We start from the raw sequence: 23,201 nt of genomic DNA, 5'->3' as shown, positions 1-23,201 counted from the left end.
ACCGAGTCCCTGCTTTGAAATTGTACCCACGAGGACAAAACCTCAACACCCAAATGTTTTTAGTATCTAAGTCAAGATATCAAACGGTCTGCTACATGGTCAGAAATGCACACACCGCTATCCCGAAATGAAGGCTCATTTTCTGATAACCAGTGAGAAGGAGACGAGTGGCATGGCTCCCGCGGGGGTGACCCCGGGGGACACCACGTCCCTCCACTCAACCCAAAGCCACATCACGTCCTGAAGGAGTGAGGGGTGCGCCGAGCCAGGAGGGCCCGGAGACCCCTGCCCTCCCCGCCGTGCTGGGGGCCCCTCCTGGGCTCCGCACTGCTCAGGCAGTCCCAGCTTTCACGGGACAGAGCTTCGAAAGCTTCAGATGGGCGCAGGAATTCACTCCCAGCATCCAGGTGCTGTCCCAGCGTCAAAACAGAAAGTGGTCAGTAGGCCACAAAACCTGGACAGAGACCTTCCCAGCGACCCATGTTTGTCCCACACACGCTAATGGGAAACAGAACACAAAATTCTCAAATAATATTTATCAATATGTAGAATTTGCCATTCAAATGCTTTTTAAAAAGTAATAAATATCCTGTTATTACACATGAAACTTCTATGGCGTTCTCTCCTGGTCCTTGGATTTTAACAGACGTTTAATTCTGAATGCAAAGAAACACTCACATACTTAATTTTTTTACAATATTTATTCTGGAACAAGTTTTATTCAAAAGGCAAATGAACAGAGAACATTCCACTTGCAACCGACACACGGTCATTACAGAAAAAGGAAATTTGGTGTTCAAAGATGGATATGCCCCTTCTTTTCTGTGTTGATTGCTGCTTGATTTGGCTGGATAGAACATTTGGTTGTGGGAGAAAGGTCCCAGGTGAGCGTGAGCTCAATCCGCTGTGACACACAGAACCACACATGCTCTCCCTGTGCACTGACAGAAATCAGCGTTGTGGGGGGCGGCATCGTAATCTGGCCCTTTCTTCCATGAGAATGGTCCTCCTGGCCATCCGGGTGGGGGGGCGCTGCCAGCCTCCAGTGTCCCAGCTGACAGCAGCCGTTGTATGTGACACTGCCCTGTCCGCTCTGGGGCCCCTACCCTGTCTGCTTGCTCTGGCACTCCCACGCCAGCATCCCCCGGGAGCCCCGGCCTCCACCGTCCTGTGGAACATGACTGCGTCGGCCATCAGGCTTGTCACATGCTCATGCCCCCTGTGTTCTTGTCCCCTATGAGGAGCCCAGCACCGTGCCTGCCACACAGGAACCAATGCACAGAGCAGGCCAAGAGCAGGTTGGCTGGGAGTGCCTAGAAGCCGGGCAGCCAGCTGTCCCCAGCACACCTGGTGGGGACAGCCTTGCCACGCCGGCCTCTCCTTGTCTTTCCTGTCTGGTCTCCGAGAGACGCCGCACGCTGCCGGGTAACCCCTCTGTGTGCCTCCGTCCCCCTCCACCGTCTCCCTCCTGGCCTGGTCTTCCCTGCTGGCTTCCCTCGCCTCCCGACCCTCTGGGACTTCCTCCGGGGCCCTCCTGTCTGTTCCCATCCCCTTGCCCTCGGGCCGCACGCCCGGAAGCATCCAGGACCTCCTCCGTGTATCTGCGGATGCCAAACTCTGCACATCTGGTTCACTTTCTGCTTGTCCCTGTTGGTTAAAATACCAGCACACGGGGGGGGGGGGGGGGGTCTCGAGGTGTGCACCGCCCAGGTGGCCTGCCTGCGCGCACACGCGCACACACACACGCACACACACACAGGTGTGCGTCCGTCCTGACCAGTGTAGGTACATGTGTGCATGCACAAGGGTGACATTCAAAGGCCTGGTAGGAAACTGCAGCTTTTCTAGCTACTACAAAAATGGGCCAGTTTTTAAACTGTGCATTTGTTGCCTGCAAACTTATAAATATGTATAAACCCCATTATAAATAAATCGTAGCTGGCAGATGGCATTGTATGTGCCAGCAGCGAGTGCACGGAGTTCTAAACGCTTATTAATCCTCCATTTGGAAGGCCCAGAGCATGGACTCTGGGATCTGTGACGTGAGGTGGTGGGAAAACAAAGTCCTAAGTCAAAGGGGGACCTCAACAAGGGAGGGTCAGAGGCCAGCAGCTCACACCGCATGGCAGTTCTCAAAGTCGACACTCCCCACCAGCGTCGCTCAATCTACTAGAAATGCAAACTCTTGGTTCCTGTGCAGACCTCCTGGCGTGGGGCCCCAGGGGGGCGCCTCATTGTCCAGCCACTCCAGATCTGCTTAGCCTGGAGGCCAGTCGCCCTGCCTGGGACCCCCCCGCCCCGTGCTCAGGTGTGCACAGGGCCTGCTTTCTACGTGTGATGGGCTGCTGGGTGACCGCGGACGTGTGTCCGGCCCCATCTCCTGCTGTCCCTTGGTGCCGTGCATCTTCCACATCACGGTGACCTGCCTGAGCGTGCCCTCGTCCTCAGCTTCCTTCCCTTCCCTGCCCCTGGGGCATCACCCAGAGAAACGACTACAGTTAGACCGCCTCGGGGTCTGCTTCTGAAGCACCGCAGAAGCACTTCCTTATCCGTGTAAGACTCGCGTCTTTATGCCTTTTGTGAAAAGAATGAGCATGAATGCAAACCCAAGGAGGAGCTCTGCGCCATTTCCGACCAGGGGCTGAGCTTTATACCCAACGACAAAGGACCCTAATAAGTCCTGTGCTCTGTCTGAGATTCAGCCACTGACCGTCACTGCGCTCCAGCCAGTCTCCCGGGCCCAGCTCCCGCACTTCTGCAGCGGCACGTCCTAGACTGCTCTCTTGCTTGTCACCCCTGCGTGGCCCTGGCATGCCCAGGTGGCAACACCTTCTCATTAAGCGGTTTTCCCAATTCATTTCTCTCAGGACAAATGTTTTGAGTTTGACTGCAGCGCCAGGTATTATCCTAAAACTCAGGACTGAGATCTGTCCGCGGCACACAATGACCTAAGCGCAGTATTTCCACAATTCCCGTCCCCTTCCCATCGGGCTGTGTCCACCCGCAGAAAGGCGCGGGTGACCCGCCGGTGTGGGAGCCCAGCGAGGGAGCCCGTCGCACCTGCGTGAGGAGCAACTGTCCTTCCTGTTTCCGTAGATTCACGAGCACCCCCCCATCTCGCGGGAGGGGTGCGGGCGGGTGGCGCTCGGAGACACCCAGCAACAAAGGTGAGGCCGTGCGGCTCTGGGGAGGCCTGTGATCTTGTGGGAAATGCTTTCACCAGGGGACTGACTCAGGGAAGGGAGGCCTAGAACCTTCGTCTCTGAGGGTCACTTATGGGAAGGAGGCATCGGACACAGCCTCCATCCCTGGACCTTGGTCTCCGTCTGCCCATCCGCCCCAACGCCTGAGACAGTGTCCAACGGTGAAACGTGTGTCACAGTGACGTGGCTGCTGGGCCCTTTGGCCTCTCGAGCCGAGAACCCGGGAGTGGCAGAGTCCACACAGAGTCGGGGCTGGAAATGTCTGAATGGTTGGCCGTCAGACAGTCCACGGGGCGGTTCGGTGCCCCCAGCACCAGGGCTCACCGAAACCACCGATGAAAGTCCCACTCGTTCACACGTAGTCGTGTGGGTGGGGGGGCAGTGGGTGGCATGGCTGTCGTGGGCCGGTGGGACCTGCCGTGCATGCCAGTGGCCTGGGCTGAGAAGCAGCATGTCCAGTGCCCCCTGGGCTCCGGGGGGCTGGGCACACTGAGCAGCAAATGTATCCGGGGACTCGGGGGTCCAGGAACACACAGCCTTGCCTGGCAGAGGTGTGGTCCGGGGCCAGACGAGGGGCACCGAGGCTGGGCAGGGAGTGGCCGTCTTTGCCTGGGAATCCTGATCTCCAGGCGCAGCAGAGCCCAGAAACGTGGAGGGAGCACAGCTCTGTGCCTGCCCATTGCATGGCTTAGAGCAGCGTGAAGCACCCCCCGTGCCTCAGTTTCTCCCCCATGAGTGGGGCTCCCTATCATGCCCATTTCACAGCCTTGAAGGGGAGCCGCGGTGACCTGTGGGGCCCCACCCCGCCTCACACAGGGGAGGGATGACCAGGAGAGAACAGCAGCCATCCGCTGGCGCTCTGGCAGTACAGAGAAGCCCAGATCTCCACTGGCCTGTTGTTTTGTAAGCAATCCTGGAATCCGAACTTCAAAATACATATTTTGAATTAATATTGAAACAAAATTTGATCGCCTCCAATATTTCTAATTTTCTAAATCGATTCTCATGCAAAAAGACAGGATATATGTTGCTTATCACCGCTGAGCGAATCACTGACTGCACAGCAGAGAGCTCTAAACCGTACTGATGATCATATCTCACATCCCCAGGAGCGCAAAAAACACAGGTCAGCTGTGCAGGGTCTCCGGGTCTCTAACCAGCCTTTCCTACTTTGCCCTTAAATATTAGAATTTGGGGCCAGCCCTTAAGATTACTCAGGGCGCCCCGCAGGCCATCCAGAGAAGTCATTTCATCCGTTTATCATATGTGTGGACACTTGCACACAGGGCTGGGACCTCTATGTATGTCTGCAGGGCTGCAGGCCTCCAGGGGATGGGACAGGAGGGTTCCCACAGCTGCCCCCAACCCGCTGCTGCCGAGACCTGTTCAGCTCCTATTGCTTCTGGGTAACGTGGAGTGGGTCTCCTCATGCGACTGAAACCAGAGCTGCTCCAGGAGGGGTGGGTGGCCCTACATTAGTTCTAACCCATGGCAGAACATTCTAGGAGATCGAAGCCACTGTCTTCTGGGACTCCTTGGACACTCAAAGGACAAAAACTCCTAAGAAGCCTCCACACAAATCTTCGGACCTGCCCGATGTCACCCACGCGCTGCATCCCACCTTCCATCCTGGACACACACCCACACCCTGAGAACAGAAATGGGGCTCCTTCAGAAATAGAACTTTGCAGAATTACTACTCGTCAGAATGTTTAAAATCCAGCCTTAACTCCTCATTCTTGAAGCATCAGATTTATTCCTGCCCCACTATTAGTGTGCGGAAAGTCCCGCAGCCCTGACCCAGGGCCCCCGCGGGCTGTGGGACAGCAGGGGATGAGAGCTTGTGGCACCAGAGACAGGCTGCCAACCGACAGGTGAGCCCTTCGGCTTTTAAAAGACGGCATCTGTTAAATCACAAGTTAACCTCAACCAGGTGTTTTTTAAAACTAGAAACACTGTCCCCCCCTGTTGGCCCCAAATGACCTGGGAAGAAATCATAGGCCCGTTCCAGGGAGCAACTGGAAAATCTGTGGCAGAGACAGCCAGCGGCACTACCCACCAGCCACTTGAGCAGCAAAACCTCAATCCGATTCCCCACACTCCTGAGTCCGCAGCCCGAGACGAAGGTGAAGCGGGAGCAGCAGCCGTGCAGAGGTCTCGGGGCTGAGCACGCGCTGGCGTCTGCCCCGGACGCAGCGCGTAGCGGGGGCGGCGTGCTGTCTCCTAGCGGCCACCCCGGCAGCTGCGATCGGCGAGCCGGCCGCAAGGACGCGGAAACCAAGACTTTGCCCCCGGCCCTCCGCACATGCTGGTTTGTCGTTAACGCAGATGACCATATGGGAAGCACGTGCCAGTCAAGATCTTGGTCACTGAGGCTCGCTTTCTACCCCTATCTGGCCGTCAAACAGACCCCTGGACAACACTGGTCAAGACGGACAGCACTCCTGTGCCCAGCACTGCCACCGCCCGGAAAAGCTGGGACATCCCCCAGCCGTCTCCTTAGCACAGCGGCACCAGCCATCAGCACTGCGACCGCACAGGTGTGAGGCCGACAGCTGGGGGAGATGCACCACGGAGGAAGGGACACCAGCGGCTCCGAGGGGCAGCGACCAGGACCGGCGGAGGGTTCTGTGCGGAGCTCAGCTGCTCTGGGGAGCCGCCTGCCTTCTTCCGCTACAGCTCCACGTTGACCCCCAGCCCTCCTGCCTGCTTCTCTCCCCTCAGATAAAGCTGCAGGCAACACCTTCCTAGTGGAATTTTTCAGTAGAATGGGTCAGTTGAATTAAATTTTTGCCCAGACAACTACAGTCAAACATTTTTTTCCCATTAAAAACATACAGCACAGAACGTTAGTCTTACATCTCTCTTAGTCTTAAAAAATATAAATATAGAGGGATAATTTGTACAGTGTATAGGTATGTACACCTTTAATATGCACACGAGAAAATCAGAACAAGTTTATGAAACTTGCACTTGACGGACACTTTCCTCCTGGGGCATTTGGATGAGGCTCTGAGCCCGCAGGCAGCGGCCTGAGTTTCCAGAGCCTTCATATCCATCTTCCGGGAAGAGCCAGGACTCCTGACCATCGGTGTGGAGTCAGGACAGGGTGGCTGGCCGGTCACGGAGCCTTCTCCACCGGCTGCTGGAGGCAGAGCTCGCTTCCTGCGGAGACGATGGGCAGGCTGTTCTCCAGGTGGTGGTTGATGAGGTGGCTGATGCTGTCGAAGACCTTGTCCTTTGTCCGGATCTGGGAGGGACACAGAGGGTAGGAAATCATGACACACAGGCAGACGGGAGAGAATGCATGTGCTCAGAGCCAGCCAGACCAGGGGAACCTGAGTGGTGCCCTCCGGGGGTCCCCACACTCTCAGAGACATGTCTTCCAAGTCCCCAGTCATTGTCACTGGCCAGTCATCTGTCACCCCCACTTCAGCACCTACCTAGCCCTCCGCTACCAGCCTTTTCCATGAAGTATCTGTCTAGCGGCTCTGCACTCCGATGGGAGGGGTCCACACGGCTCTTCCGGCTCCCACCGGAGCGTGAGCCTGTCTGGGTGCCGACAGTGTTGACCGCATGGCTCGGGAACCTTGGGATGCCCACCCGCCAGGTTCTCCTGAACAATTGAACCCGTGGGCTTAGGGGCATGTGTGTGGAGAGAGGTCCACCGCTTCCCTCTGCTCACTGGGCCTGAGCCCTGGTTCCTGAGCTGCTACACTCCCAACGTAGCCCTTGCTTGAAGAAGGTAGATACGGCCTGGCCTGGGGCAGTCTCCCTGTCTTCTCTGGACAGGATCCCCCTGCGGCCGGCTCTTTTGGTGGTGGTGGGAGACAGGGCGGAGAGCAGGTGCCTGGCTACACCTGCTGGCCCTCCAGGCCTTTGGATGGTCCTCACGATGGCTCTGGGATGCCTTGGGTTCCTAGCCTCTCTCTCCAGCCTCATTGCTGGGGGCTGCCCCTCCCCTGGGGCGATCAGCTTTCCCCACCTTTCTCTCAGGGACTCTGAGGGCACTTCTATTCTCCTCCTCCTTTACCTGTCCCGGTATTCTCACTCCCTCACCTAATGTGACTCTCTTGTCTCTCCCTCTCTACCAACCTACCGATGGGTTGTCAATCTCTGGGCCTTCAGCCCTGATCTCTTTCCCACCCCAAGTCTATACTCCAGGTGGGCCCATCAAAGCCCCCAGGCCATCAGCTCTGGGCTCTACCAACAAAGGCAAGAGCAGAAGCTTTGAAATGAGGATGTTTTCATCGCCTAGGGTCCCACTCTGAGGCAGGCCTCTGTCCCCACCGGTCTCTGTAAGCACCCGAGAGGAAGGGACCCAGTGGGCCATGGGGCTCCCAACGTAGGAGGCAACCTGATGGGCACGTTCAGAAAGAAATCCTTTTGTTAGACTTTGGGGCATCTTTTCATTGAAATTCTTCAATCGTCCGAGGTTTCTTGGAATTCCCATCCCAGAAAGACCCTGGGGTGACCCAAGATGGGGGGGCTATCTTAGAGGTAAGGGGCACTAAAGACTTGAGGCTTGAGCTTGAGACTACTATTGGGGTGTTGCTTTGATGTTGACTTCTTTTTCCCACTTCTTAGCGATTAATACTCATTTAAGTTCTGGGGCAACAGGGGTGAATGAGGAATTTTGACAGGAAGTGTCTGGGACAGTAGTGTCCACCTGGGCTCACATCCAAACCACCTGAGTGCATCCAGTAAGCCCCGTGTCCAGGTCAACTCCAGCAGGAGCTCATGGCGGGGCTCGGCCACTAGGGCATTTCACAAAAACCCTGTGACTCCAACATGCCATCCAAGCTGAGAGCCCACTGGTCAGCATCTTTGGCTGCCATAAACACACACACACGCAAACAAAGGTACACAGAAGAGACAAGTCATATAAGTTTACTGCCCAAGGAAGTAGCCCAGTTTACTCCACTCTCCTAAATACTTACTGAAACTCCAGTCTGGCGCCTGGCCGGAGAACTTGCAGCCTACAGAGCTGTCTGTATGGACCCCCCTGCTATGTGGTTCAGAAAGGAAGAAAGATCTGAAATCAGTAACCCAAGCTTTAATTAGGAAGCTAGAGAAAGAATAAAAAATTAGAGTAGAAACCAATGACATTAGGAACAAGAAATCAAGAGAGACATCAATGATCTCAAAGCTGGTCCTTCAAAAAGATTAAAAAATTAATAAACCTCCAGCCATGCTAAGAAAAAAAACACCGGAGGACACGAATTACTGATATCAGAGATGAAAGCAGAGTCATTACTATGGATCTTGTGGACATTAAGAAAATAAGTATGGAATGCCAGAAACAACGCTAGGCCCACATACTTGATAAACCAAATAAAAATGGACCATTTTCTTGAAAGACACCATCTCCTTAAACTCTTACAAGAAGAAATAGACTGTCTCAATAAGCCTATGTCTGTTTAAAAAACAGAATCTGTCATTCATAATCTGCCAACACAGAAAGCACCAGGCCCAGATGGGTTCGCTGGTCAATTCTACCAAACACTTGAAGAATAAGTGGTACCAAGTCCTTCCAATCTCGCTCAGAAGACAGAAGCACTAGGAGTACTACATAACTCACTCTTTGAGGCTGGTATTACTCTAATATCAAAAGCAGACAAAGACACTACTGGAAAAGAGAACTATAGACCAACATGTCTTATGAACACAGATGCAAAAATCCTCAACAAAACAGCAAATTGAATCCAACACTGTACAAAGAGAATTACACACCATGACTGAGCGGGATGTGTCCTAGGGACGCAGGGCTTCTACATTCTGAAATCCATTAATGTGCTCCATCCCATCATTAAGCCTAAAGACAAAATACTGCATGATCATATCAATAGATCCAGAAAAGGCATTTAACAAAATTCAACCAATTCCTTTGAAATAAAAAAACTCTCAGGAAATCAGGAATGCAGGGGGGCTTCCTCCACTTGATAAGGACATCTACAAAAATCCTACCACTAACATCCTCCTCCATGATGAGAAACTTGAACAAGGCCAGGAAGTCTGGTCTCACACTCCTTCCACCATAGTGGAAGTCCTAGATATGCAGTCAGACAAAAAAGCAAATATAAGGCCAAGATACCATTTTCAACAAATGGTGCTGGAATAACTGGACGTTCACATGCAAAAAAAAAAAAAAGAAAGAAAGAAAGAAAGAAAAAGAGAGAGAGAGAAGAAAAGAAGAAGGGGGAAAAAAAAAAAAGGAGCCTAGACCAGACCTCACACCCTCACAGAAACTAAAAATGGATCACAGACCTAAATGGAAAAATGCAAAACTATAGAACTCCTACAAGATAACACAGGGGAAAGCCTGGATGACCAGGCATTTGGTAAAGACTTTTTAGATATGGTATCAAAGGGCTGATTCATGAATGAAAGAAATAATCAGAGGAACTTTATTAAAATTAAAAACTTCTGCTCCACAAGTGACATAGTGAGAAGAGAGGCCACAGACTGGGAGAAGATAATTCTCAGAATTATCTCAGAATGAGTTGGTATCCAGTATATACAAAGAACTCCTCTAACACTAACAGTAAGAAAACAACCAAACAGCCAGCACCAAAGACGTTCAGATGGCAAATGAGCACGTGGAAAGATGCTCTGCATCACACGTCATCAGAGAGACACAAATTCAAACGAGCTACCACAAACATATCAGAATGGCCGAAATCCAGAACACCGACCACCCCGCATGCTGGTGGGGATGTGCAGCGGCGGGAGCTCTCCTCACTGCTGGTGGGACTTGCCACTTTGGAAGATGGTTTGGCGGCTTCTTATAAAACTAAACATGCATGAGGAGGAAGAGGCTGAGGCTCGGGGGCGGGGCAAGGTGTGGGAAGGAATCCACAGGGCAGTGGGCAAGGCGGTGGGGCCTATGCCTTCTGCGTTAGGCATGGTGGGTTTGAGTTGCCTGGGAAACATTTAAAGTAGATGCCCAGCAGTTAGAAATACTGTTTAGAGATTATACATTAACGAGTACACTCCACCAAAGACGGAATGATTATATATGTCCTCTTCCAAAAGGTCACACTGGCTCGGACAAAGCCATCTGGCAGAGATGTTTCCTGATTAAAATCTGGTTCTGCTGCAAGAGCCTGCATCCTCAGACCTGCTGCCCTTTGTCTAATGTCTCAGCTTGGGCTAGATCCACCAGTAGACCCTCCACCCTCAGAGGCTCCAGCCCAAATACAACTAACTCAAGTGGGATATAGACCCATCCAGCCACACCGCCTGGCCTCCCTGAGATTTGAAATTAAGGGGGAAGTTCAGGTCCTTCCTAGACCCAATGGACGCAGTGCCAAAGAGTGCCAGGCTCACATCAGCCCCTGGGGGCTGGTCACCCTTGCGGTCTTGTATGCAATTGCTTACATCCTTCCAACCAACACATTGTCCCACACAAGCACTCATTTTCCCCAACAGCAGGAGGAAAATTTAGAAACTCACAAATAACCCAACCTCCCACCTTAAGACACTAATAAAAGGAAGCACGTTAACCCTGAAGCAAGCAGGAGAAAGGACATAATAAAGACAAAAGCAGAGATAAACAGAATGAAAATATAGGAAATCAATGAGACCTAAAGCTGGTGCTTTGAAAAGACCAACAAATTTGACAAAGTTGGAGGACTCACACCGTACCTCCTGATTCCAAAACTAATTACAAAGCTACAGTCATCAAAACAGTGTGGAATGGATATAAAGATTGGCATATAAACCAGTGGAAAAGAACAGAGGGCTTAGAAACGAACTCTGACGTACATGGTCAAGTGATTTTTGATAGCGGTGCCAGGACCATTCAATAGGAAAGGGACAATCTTTCCCACAAATGGCACTAGGAAGACTGAATGTCCATGTAGGAAAGAATGAAGTACCCAGAGCTAAAGCCATATGCAAAACTTAACTCAAAATGGATCAAAGACCTAAACGTAAGACCTAATATTCTTAGAAGAAAACCTGGGGGAGAAGCTTCAAGACATTGAATTTCCAATGGTTTCTTAGATTTGGTACCAAATACATAGGCAGCAAAAGAAAACCAGACAAATTGGGTGTCATGAAATTCATAAACTTTTGTGCATTAAAAGAACTCTATCAACAGACTAAAAAAGCAACCGACAGAATGGGAAGGATAAATCTGTGAACTGTACAACTCATCTAATAAAGGATTAATATCCAGAATATATAAAGTTCTAAAACTCGACAACAAAAACGAGCAATCTGATTCGAAAATGGGCAAAGAACTTGAACAGACATTTCTTCAAAGAAGATCTGGAAATGCTCAATAAGCACGTGACAAGATGTTCAACATCACTCACCACCAGTGAAATGCAAATTAAAACCACAGGATGCTTGCTCTCCCCTAACCAGAACAGCCAGGTGTTCGCGAGGATGAAGAGAAATTTGTACAAACTGTTGATAAAAATGGTGTGGCCACTGTAAACTGATGGCTTCTCAAAAAATATTTGTTCATGGATTGTCATGTGACTCCAAACTCCACTTCGAGTTGGCTACCTGGAAAGTCGAAAGCAGAGTCTCAGAGAGATGCCTGTGTGTTGTGTTAATAGCAGCGTTCTCCACAATAGTTAAACTGTGGAAGCAACACACGGGTCCATCGACTGATGAATGGGTAAGCAACATGGGGTCCACGCACACGTCGGAACCACAGGCAGGAAGGAGATCTGACACCTGATACAGCGAGGACGAGCCCGAGGACACTACGCCGAGTGAAATGGGCCAGTCACCAAAGGACCAATACTGTGTGATTCTACTTGTGAGGCCTGTGGAGGAGTCACGTTCCTAGAGACAGAGAGAACAGTGGATGCCTTGTGCTGGGCTGGGAGGGACAGGGAGTTACTTAATGGGGGCAGAGTTTCAGTTTTGTCTGATGAGGAGCGCTCTGGAGAGGGCTGGTGGGGACGGCACCCTCACTACACGCACACATTCTGTACCACTGGACTACACTCTGCCCCGGTTTTGGTGACAAATTCCATGTTATATGTATTTTCCCACAATATAAAAAAATCTGAAAGGAAGGAAGAAAAAAAATTGACAAAGGGTTTGAATAGACATTTCTCCAAAAATATGCATAAAAAGCCAAGAAGCACCTGAAAAGATGCTTGGCATTTTCAGTCATCAGGGAAACACAAGTCAAAATCACAATGGTGTACCACTTCCTGCCCGCAGGGATGGCCGGACTCAAAACGCTGGTCGATGCCAAGGGCAGGAGCAGGTGCAGGGAAACTGGGGCCCTCGGGTACTGTAAGAGGGAACAGAAAATGGGGCGGCTGCTTTGAACAACCATCTGTCAGTTCCTCAAGTGACAGATTATAGAGTTACCCTATGACCCAAAAAAACCCACTCCGAGCTAGAGATCCGAGAGAACTGGGCACAGATGTCCACACAGAAACGTGGACATCAAGTTTGTGGCAGCATTGCTCGTAACAGTCTAGTGTCCATCGGCAAAGCCGTCACAAGTCAAAGTGTTGTGTTCATAGGTGGAACCGTCCTCGGCCAGAGGGTGGAATGAGCGGGTGGCGCGGGCTACCTCCTGGACGAACCTGGAAAACACTATGCTCAGGACAAGAGGTTAGTCGCAAAGTCTACATATTTATACGATTCTATCCAGAGGGACGTCCATAAGGGAGACCCCGGGGAGGTTAAGGGGCAGGGGCTGGGAGGCTGGGGAGGAGAGGCCAAAGGCCGTGGCGCTCCTCTTGTGGGTGAAGGACGTGCTCCAGGCTGCGGTGACGGCTGCACGCCGCTGTGAACAGACTGACGAGCACTGAATCGTGCACTTGAGGCCACGTCAGACGGACACCGAAACCTGCTCGAAGCAGCAGGAAGCAAACAGGGCGGTCGGTGCTAACCCGCTAAACCACACAGGGAGCCGCGAATCCACACGGATGAAGACAAATTCATTAGCAGCATGAAGGTTTGGTTGGGAAGAAAGCATTTAGGTAGGTTCATGGAGCCTGCCCCCAAATATTTAGTAATTACAGGGGAAGGAGTGGGTCTGCTGGGGAGAAGCCGGCCCAGCGCCCCCTTCGCCCAGCCTCCAGGTAAACGCAGGAGAACACCCCTTCCTGGGACAGCTGGGGGTCGGGGGGTGAAGGGGGTCCGCAGGCAGGTGGTGGCGGCGTGTCGGGGTGGAGAGCTGAGGGGCAAGAGAGCCCCCCCCCCCCCGGTGAGTGGGGACTGCCGCTCAGACCAGCAAGTGTTCCCATGTCATTGGTTGATTGAGCACCGTCTAGTCTCCCGAGACAAAGAGCACTTTAAAATAACAAGGCTCTTTAAAGTGGAGAGATGGCGGGGGGACTTGTTTTCTTAATTACTCTCAGAATAAAATAAAATCCTAATACGTGTGGGGCGCTGGACGGTTGCTGTCCTTCTGTGATTTCCCGAACGCCAAGCTGGCCTGTACTTTCAAATGTGCCACTCCCTGAGGCCACGTTTGGGAAGCCCACGGCACACCAGCCACGGGGGCAGGAGGCGCCGGCCACCCGTCCAAATGCAAGCAGGTGACCGCCCCAGTCTGCTGGCCCTTCTGGCCACAGGGACAGGGGCCTTGGGGAATATCTTAAACTCAGGAGGGCCTACTGAAGGATGGGGAGGGTGTTGCCAAGCGATGCCCGCGCCCCAGACTCCCTCTCCCGAGCTGCTCCTGCAGAGCCTGGGCCCCACCCTGCCCCGGGGGCTCAGGAGTTCCGCCCCTGCCCTCCTGGTCCCCCGAGACTCCCGCGACCCCAGGAGCCCCCGTCTTGTGCGATCAGTGTGCAGCGGGAAGGCGCGCAGGTTGGCGTACTCTGCAATAAATTTAGACTCAGAACCGTTTCGTATCCTTTCTCGGAGGAATCTGTTCTGCCAAGTTTCCCCCTTTATAGTCAGGGACCAACCGATTCCCATGAAAATCAGATGAATAAATATTGAAGAGAATGTGCTCCACATCTATTTTGGCGTCCTGACGGCGAGGAAGCCACATTACATTTGGGATGAGGTCCTTCTCAGCTGAAGCCCTCCTCCACCGGATCGATTAAACTAGATGAGCCCACCCAGCAAAAAGCCTCCCAAAGGGACGGTTCTCAGGCGGTGTGACCTGCAGATTTCCTCAGCGGCACTAGACATTTTTCCTCCAAAATTGGAGCCACGTGGACAGCACGGCCTGGGTCCGTGGCGTGCTTACACACCAGCTGTGAGCTCATGGCCCCAGCCCGGCCGCTCCCTAACCTTCCCTCCCCCGTGCGCGTGTAGAGGAGTGGTCATACCTGTCTTTCCATCATTGTCCTCTTGTCCACAGACAAGGACCGAGTAAATAAAACATTAACTGTCTTCTCTCTCTGAGACAATATAATTTAGATAAATTGTGAACCTCTCATCTTCAAAAAATACCTAAAATTTTCAGCTACACTCTTTATATTTTCACAGACTTGCTGGGGTATTTTCTTTCCGAGAACACAGATGCCATAGCAGCCCTTGCACAGGGAAATCGCTCTGCACAGGTTCTAAACACACACTCCCGTCAGTAGCACAGGCCCCTTAGCACCATGTGGCCTCTGGGGCTCTCAGCTCTCGAGAAAGCCCCGCGTCCCTCTGTGCCTTACCTGCCACGGGCATGTCAAACACGCACGAGGCGCCCAGCACGGTACCACGAGGATTAAGGCTGCTCCCTTCACAGAGATGATGGTCCAGTGGGGAAAACCAATTAATAAGCACGTTAACAAATAAATGAGTGCCCGTTTGTGACAAGGGCTTCAGGGTCAAAATAAATCATGGTGCGGAAGTAGGGGCCCGCCCAGGGGTTCTGTGTGACGTGAGACGGGGAGGGAGGGTTCTCTGATCCGGAGTGAGCCTTGCTTGTTGTAAGAGGTGAACAGAGCCCTATAATGGTCACACCCCAACCAGATTAGCAGCACAAACAAAAGGCAGCAAAGACCATGGAGACCGACCTCACCTCGCAAGTGCAACTGGAAATGTCCGAAAGTTAGTGTTAGATGCCCCAACCCAGCAACGCCGTGAAGACCACGTCAGGACCAAGCAGAGCTCATGCCAGGGCGTAGCTTCAGAAAAACCTGCCTGAGCAGATCCCCACATTCACGGACTCAAGAAAAGACCACACTATTATTCCATTATATCAGGCGATGCTGAAGAAGCATTCAATAAAATCCAGTATGACAAAAGTAAGAGATTAATACGTATGACTTACACACAAGCAGGAATTGTGTTTTGCACCTGGTTCTCGGCCGTAGCCCAGGTGCCAAGCCAGTGCCTGGCCTCAGTAGCTATGCGGTCAGTGCACTTTGTGGAGTGAATGGACCAGGGAGTGCCAAGCTTTGGACAGGTGAAGAGGAGCTACCAAAAGCTTACATCATCCTCACGGGAACAAAGCCTCCAACAGCCCCTTTCAGTCCGGGAACAAGACAAGGGCGCCCTCTCCCGGTCACCGTCCATGGGCGCCCTGTCAGCGCGGTGGGGCGGGAGCATCCCGTGGGGTCGGGAGCGGGGAGGCAGGAGACGCAGCTGTTGGTGCCTGCCACTGCATAACCAGTGTCCCAGAAAAACCGCTGCCATCGGCAAGATTTCTGGGCACGAGATCACACCATATTCCTCTCCTGGCAGCAGTCACTGTTGAGAAAATGTAACCAAAGTAACACCGCGTTCAACAAGATTAAAACCAGACAGTCTAGGAAGTAACCAAACAAAGGAGCACAAGAACCTCCTGGAGAGAATTTTTAAATTCTAACAACGGGCATCTTAACGCTAAATAAGTAGACATCAGGCCATGTTCATGGACGTGATGACCGAAGGCTGCACGCGGTCGGCGGTCCCCAAAACTCATCGGCAAAATCAACGCCGGTCCTACCAGAATCCCGCGTTCTCAGTGCCTGCATAAACGGGCTCTAAAACCCGAACAACGAGGGAAAAGGCCTGAGAACACCTACGCTAGAGAGCACAGAAAGGAGTTTCACGAGGAAGCCGGGAAACCAGGGGATAAGACTGTTTCAAAGCCACAGTGACCGAGCGGCAGGGCACCGGTACCGGGACAGGAGGTCAGCAGGACGGAGCAGCGCGCACTCAGGACGCAACCCGACACGCCGGGCATGGGGTGTGGAGCACAAGGACCGTCCGCGGGACCCATGTTGGCTCACTGCCTGCAGATCTAAACAGTGTGGGGTCCTCATCTTAGGTCATCTTCCAAGTACCTCCAGTCAGAATTAAAACATAAACGTGAAAAACAAAGCTTTCAAAGCCAAATGAAGAAAATATAGAAGAGCAGAGTATGTCTGTGACCAAAGGCGAGAAAATCCTCTAAAACTCAATACCCTGAGCCTCCGCGCAAGGGAAACTTCTATTTGGTGGAGAACATCACGGACAAAATGATCAGATGCGTGAGAACACGGGAGAGCTCACGTGGCAACTGCGTGGCTGAGAACCAGTGGGAGAGTCCAGGGAGACGGTCAGAAGAGAAGCGTGGGGGAGGCGGGAACGTGATGTTTCCAGGAGGGACCCGGGGACATGCAGTCAGAGGACCACACAGCCAGCACCGAGACGTGCTTTCCTCCTCGTCCCACCACTCAGATTCGCCACACAGGGAGGACGACACGGAGGAGGAGGAGGGAACCTCGGTGCTCAGCTGCCGCCCCGGTAGTCCAGCCATTCTGGAAGGAAAAGTGAGCCTCCGGTGCCACTAACTGTCCCCATATCCTGTGAGCAAAAACCCCAGCCCTGGGACGCGCCCTAGAAGACCCGCGGGGGAAACACGCAAGAGGATTCCTGGTGCCTTTAGCCCTTCTTGAGAGATTTCCACAAGTGACCTGCGGCCACAGAGTGGGGGATGCCCGGGAGACCAGCCAAGCGACGATTCCGCGTGTGGGAAGCACCCCAGACAGATCTCGTGCCGAGGGAAAAGTGAGCAAGAGGACATGGGATCTCACGTCCCTGGGGCGGTGTCATGGTTCCAGACGTCTAAGATGCACTGGGGGCAGTGTCATGGTTCCAGGTTTCTAAGACGCACACACAGTATGTATGTTCCCTGAGGTACGTCTGTGGGGGAAATCCCCACGCCCAAAGAAGGTGGGTTTGCACTACGTTCCCGGAAAGGGCTGTCCAGGTGCAGGGGGAGAGGGAAAGTGAGTCACCCAGCACAGAGAAGGGGAGTCCACTCTAAGGAGGCAGGTCGTGTCCCGCCCCGTGCTCACCGTGCCTTCCGGGTCCACGAGCAGCAGGTGCTTGGCCTGGCCATTGTGCATTCCTGTGAGGACGAAGGAGCCCGGGTTGGTGGCGCTCTTCCGGACCAGGAAGTCCCCATCGTTCTTCAGCAGCCCTTCGGCCTCCTTCCGGCTCGTCTCCCCTCGGTACCAAGGCTCCCCTTCCAGCTCCTCCAGCATCTTGGCGTCTGGGGCTCTGGGGGTGACGGGGCTGATGCACTCCACGGAGGCCGCTTTGCTCAGCACAGGCCCCAAGGACTGGTTCCTGAGAGCATCTTCAAAAGGTTCTGTCAACAACAATCACCAGAAACAAGTGAACCCCCAAGAAGAGCAAATATTAAAATGCACAAAGTGATTGATGGAAATGCCAAGACAACTTCCATAAGAAACAAACCGACAAAAAAAAAAAAAAAAAAAATGACTGACCGGTAATAGAAACCACAGCCCAAACTTCAGCACCTTTTTCTGACTAGTTGGGTTTCCCGAGACAGCCGGGTGCTGCGCCTTGTACCAGGGATTCAAACGCACCCTCCGTCTCACCAGTTAGAACGACTTCCCTTTTGCACGCTGCACCAGGCCACGCATTATACAGACCACCTACTGCTTCTGGAACATCGGCTAGCCTTTTAACAAATCTGCTTCCTGCTGAATGAAAACCTGCCAATGCTAACAGAAATACATGAAAAGGAAGATAATCTGCAAGGTTAGATTTAGTGCAAAACCTATACCCAGCTATCAGATGTTTGTTTCAAAATTCTTACATCTGGCAAATTTTTAAAAGAGAAGAAAATGGACATTTTCCAGGTGCCCTTGTGTGACTTGGCCCAGGCTAGGAGCACCACCTCCCCGTGGCCTTCATTTGTGTCTGTGTGAGTGTCAGAGATGGAGCATGACCGCACGCCCTTTAGGACACACTGCCCACTGCAGGCAACAGACAACAGCAGCATGAAAAGTCCCCAAGGACATCTGATGAAACCTCGACTCTCCATTTTCAAAGGAGGTAATATGTACAAAAGCTCTCAAAAATGCCCATGGTGCCACACAGTGGCAGTGTAAGGCGTGATGACGACAACACAGGACCATGCCGACACGCAGCACGAGAACGGGCACAGCTGCATCCCCAGAGTCCAACATCATCCCTGGGATATAGTCCATACCCACAGGTGTTCAACAAATGCTCTAGGAGGAGACCAATTGTTAGTAGAGAACGGGCAGGAGTCAGGTGAATAAATGAAACCCCCATCAGGGCATTTCGATACTTGTTACATTGTTCACAAATCTGGGAATAAAATCAGGTTAAAACCGGTGCCAAAATTAGATTTTTTTGTTTTTATCCTATTTTTCCTGATTATCTGGAGTAGCTGAAGGCTGTATTATAGCATTTCTACACCATCACCAACACCACCATCACTATGAAGACCATCACCATTGTCACCATCATCACCATCATCACCCTCACCATCACCGTCACCATGATCATGACCGTCATCACCACCATCACTTGCCACCATCGTCAACATCACCATTACCATCTCCACCATCATGACCACCATCAGCATCAACATCGCCATCATCACTATCGCCATCATCACCACCATCACCATCAGCATCAACATCATCACCACCATCACCATCACCATCAGCATCAACATCATCATCACCACCATCATCACTGTCATCATCACCCTCATCACCACTCTCACTCTCACCACCACCATCACCACCATCACCACCATCACCACCATCACCACCATCACCATGATTATCATCACCATCGTCATCCCACCACTACCGTCAACACCAGGAGAAGCTCCATCACCACCACCACCATGATTTAGCTCTTGTGGTTTAAGAGAAACAACACAGAGTGCTGGCTTAATTCTTTTCCCAGACTTTTCAATAGCAACCAGCCTCGCCAGGGCCCTTTCTTCTTCTTGTCTCCCCTTCTCTGGTTGGGGAGCAGGTGTAGAAATGGACTGACGACAAAGCATGGTTCTGGTTCTGATTTTTCCATCTCAAGCCCTTGTCTTTTCTATCTCTTCTCAGACTCTGGAGCCAGAAGTCACTGGTTCATTGACTAAAATAAACAGTAAAAATTGACCATAAATACTCATACTAAACTGCCTTTGGGAGGCATCATTATAGCTGGAACAGAGGCTCAGAGAGCCTCCACTTTGCCCTGCGTCTTGGGAAAGTGGCTTCATACTTCTGAGGCTGTTCCCACATGTTTTAAGAGATGGGATTTGATTAGATGATCGTTAAGGTACCTCCAAGCCCCAAGAGTCTCCAATTCCTCTGTCGGTGGTGATTTTTGCAAGTCAGAATGGGAATCCACTGTCTGGGAAACCAAAGTGGCTGAGAAGAAATAGACTTTTGCTGGCAGGAGGCCGCCAGACTGTGGCAGCACGCACGCACATCCTCCGCCCCACACAGCCCCCATAGAGCGCACGCCGCACCGGCAAGGCTGCCCTGACCAGCCACGGAGCCATAGTAACGGTAGCTGCATGCAGGACCGTTGCAGAAATTAAATAAAGTAACGGGTGCCTAGCCTGTGGTAGACACTTGTTAAATTCTCAAGCAATTCCTCTGGCCCGTAAAAGTCTCAGGGAGCTGACAAAGCAGCATGAGGATGTAAAGCTCTTTGGGAACTCGGGAAGCTCCTTCGAAGTTCCTTAGCCACAATTCCCACTTTCGTTACCGAGTTCCTGGCTCATTTACGCGTCTCTGCCCTCATGATGCTGAGGGTCCACAGCATGTGTCCCCGCCCTGCTGAGGAGCTTCCTGTCACATTCCCCGTCCTATGTGGGGGTTCACCAGGGCACTGGTTGTCACCTGCGAACACAGCGTGGTTACTCCCGCTCCACGGGACCCTCTGTTTGGCTCCCTCGCAGACCCCAGTAAGCAGAACGGTACGTGACCCACACGAGATGCTCAACGGAGAGGAATACGAGAGAGCAAGCGAGTGTGTGTACGGGAGAGCGAGTGAGTGTGCGCACGGGAAAGCGATCCAGTGTGCACGCGCCAGATGGCGGATCACTTCCTCGCGTTCGTGTTGGGCTTGGTCAACCGACCTGGGGGCTCTGTGAAGCAGGGGCGTGCGCGCCACCCTGGCATCCTCAGCCACTGATACAGAACTTGTCCCCTTACAGCTGACCAACATTTAAGTGAAAAAACGAGTGCTTTTCGTGTGTGTATCATTTGCCTTGACACACGGGCGGCTCTTCAAGAGGAGCGTCCGTTCCAAAAAGAGGGGCAGTGCTCTGCCCCCGGAACTCCGGGTTGTCAGCCCCAAGCAGAGGTCAGCCAAGGTCAAAGCCTCGAAAAGCCCACTCACAACCCAGAAAAGTGCAGACAGCCATCGCTGCTCATCAGAACGCTGCGAGCAGAAAGAATGTTAACGGCACAGGTTTCAAAAAGAAGGCGTCGCAGAAAGCGACCTCAGAAGACAGGACACCGGGATGAATGGCAACCCACTCATGTCGAAGAGGTCCTTCCGCGGGCTGCTCTCTGCGCTGCTGCCCGACGCCGGCGTGGCCTGAGGCGGGAGGTGCTGGGCGTTCACGTACGTGGGGGCTTCTCCGGGGGCCGCGTGCGCTTTCCCCTCCGGCATGCCGTAGATGTCCAGGGACCCTGCAACAACGAGACGAGCCGTCTCTTTCTTACGACGGAGAGGGTGGTCATTGGTGAGTCTGCCTGGAAGCCGCCCCCCGCACCGCTCCCCCTGGACGAGGGCGACCCTGCAGGCTGCTGGATAATTCCTCCCGTGGGTCCCCATTGGCTCAGTGCCCCTCTTTGGACCCTGTTCTCTGCTGCGGTGCTCTGACCAGGACAGTTTCCCAGCCTTCTTGTCAAAATGCGGCGGGGTGGCCTGTGAGGGTGGACACATGACCACCAGGGCCTGACCGAGACCCTGGCCCTGACCTGAGTAGAGGAGTGGAGCGGACCCAGCGGGGCCGAGGCTCCCGGCTCCCCGTATCCCCTTTACAGAGGCCGCAGACCAAGGAACAGAGCCGAAGAAACAGCCTCATTTCAATGGCCTTGTTTTGCCTTTAAGTGTGAGTGAGAGCTTTGTACGTTGACTCCATTCTAGCAGCGCAGGAGGCCCAGGGGGGGCGTGTGGCCGAGGACCCCCACCCACAGGCTGTGCCTCCAGGGGACCTCCTCGCCGGGCCAAGAGTGTGCCGAGCCCAGCCCGCCTCCCGGTGCCTCTCACCTTGCCTGACGGGTGTTTGCTGCCAGTCCTCGCCGAACGGGTCTCCTAAGTGTCTCCCCTGGTAGTAAGTTTGCTCTTTTCCTGCAAACTACAGACACATGTAAATACACAAAGAGAAAAGGCATCGTCTCCCCCTTCCCCACCTGTAAATGCCACGGTGCAGTACAAGGGACCCCAGCAGAGAGTAGGGCGCTTTCCCAATTCCTCCCACTTTCCCCTGCATGCCTCACGGTCGGCGTTCGGTTTGGGGAGACAGGATTGCGTGGGTGTGAGGAAGAGGCTGCCTCGCATCAGAACTACGCGCGGGCATCTGTTTTCATTCTCCGCCGCCGTCCCTCCCTCCGCGTGGCCGAAGATGAGCCCTCCTAGCGCAGCGCCGTCACTCGAAAAGTAAACTTCGCTTGGCGCGTTTCTCTGCGTCGGATCTCGCCGCCCACAGCCACGCACACCTGGCCAAACCCACCCCGCCTGTCTCCGTGTCACAGCTATTGACACTTGACGTCACTGTTATTTTGTCACTTTTTTTAGCATCATTGTTATTTGCACAAAGTAGGTGACATCAAAAATTTCTCTATAATGAAATAGAGATACTATAGCTCTACAAAAGCAATGGCCTTACTGGCATACTGAGTTGGAGGACAAGTCAAAGAAATGAATAAAAGAGAAGGCTTTTGAAATTCTCACTATTTTAAGGGCCCACATCCACTCTCTTTTCAGGGAACACAAAGCCCCCCAGGCCTTTTAAAAGTCTTGACCTCTTTCTTCACTGAGCCCCCATAATGGGAGCTGTCCCAAGAGGGAGGAGACCCCAGACTCCCACCTCCAGAATCACCGGATAGTTCCAAGATACTGATTAACACCGTAAGCTGTTACAACAAGAGCCTCCCCTTCTTGTCTACGTGGCGTCACCCCAGGGGAGACAACAGGTGAAACAGGTGAGTCATCCTGTCAAAGACCGGACGAAACACAGCCTGCCAGGTAAGTGGAGGAAGAAAAAAGGAAGTAAAGCTCAGGCGGCCACGACCCAGGTCGGGGTCCAGGACTTACCTGGGCTGTGTCGGGGCCATGGGGTCTGGCCTGCAGCCGCACATCCGCGAAGCCCCCTGGAGGAGGTGTCTTGCTCGGGATGTTGTTGTAGTATGGGTGGTCCAAGCCATCCCCCTCCTCTTCAGTCCACGGCTCATCCAGACTCTGCATTCTGTTAGAAGAGGATTTTCCAGAGCTTTAGCCAAAAGTTGAGCTTGTCTTCAAAATGAGATCTAATGGGAGGACCTGCTATCCCAGACAAGAGAGTTAGTGACTGTCTCCTCACTATCTAGATCTCAACCCTGAAAAGCAGATGAATGGTTTGGCCGGATACTTCCGCCTTATTTGCAGTTCAACCTTCTGAAAAATTTCAGCCGTATTTGAAACAGGGAAGAACTCCTTTCTCAAAAGGACATTTAATTAGGAAAGAAAAGGTTTATAGCTAGAGATAACCAGATCCTCAAGAACATTCATTTCAGTAAGTCAAAGCAAAATCAACTAAAAAGTGGAGATTTTAGTGACACAAGAAAAAATGACAGAGTGAAAAATCTC

General features: G+C 52.6%; 1 protein-coding gene across 1 annotated transcript in view; it reads right to left on the bottom strand.

Annotated features, from left to right (window-relative positions):
- Positions 1-691: 691 nt before the first annotated feature.
- Positions 692-23,201, bottom strand: part of SHC3 (SHC adaptor protein 3) — an 89,644-nt gene continuing 67,134 nt past the window's right edge. Inside the window, exons 8-12 of the mRNA XM_045083026.1 lie at positions 22,671-22,821; positions 21,624-21,711; positions 20,885-21,040; positions 17,402-17,697; positions 692-6,453 (exon numbers count right to left, since the gene is read on the bottom strand). Coding sequence (XP_044938961.1) covers positions 6,325-6,453; positions 17,402-17,697; positions 20,885-21,040; positions 21,624-21,711; positions 22,671-22,821 — 820 coding nt within the window. The 3' untranslated portion in view covers positions 692-6,324. The remainder of the gene's footprint in view (positions 6,454-17,401; positions 17,698-20,884; positions 21,041-21,623; positions 21,712-22,670; positions 22,822-23,201) is intronic.

This window comes from Mustela putorius, unplaced genomic scaffold, assembly GCF_011764305.1.
Source record: "Mustela putorius furo isolate JIRA1106 unplaced genomic scaffold, ASM1176430v1.1 tig00000680_pilon_pilon_pilon, whole genome shotgun sequence".
NCBI classification, from domain to species: Eukaryota; Metazoa; Chordata; class Mammalia; order Carnivora; family Mustelidae; genus Mustela; species Mustela putorius.
This window is presented reverse-complemented; position numbering and strand designations above follow the sequence as displayed.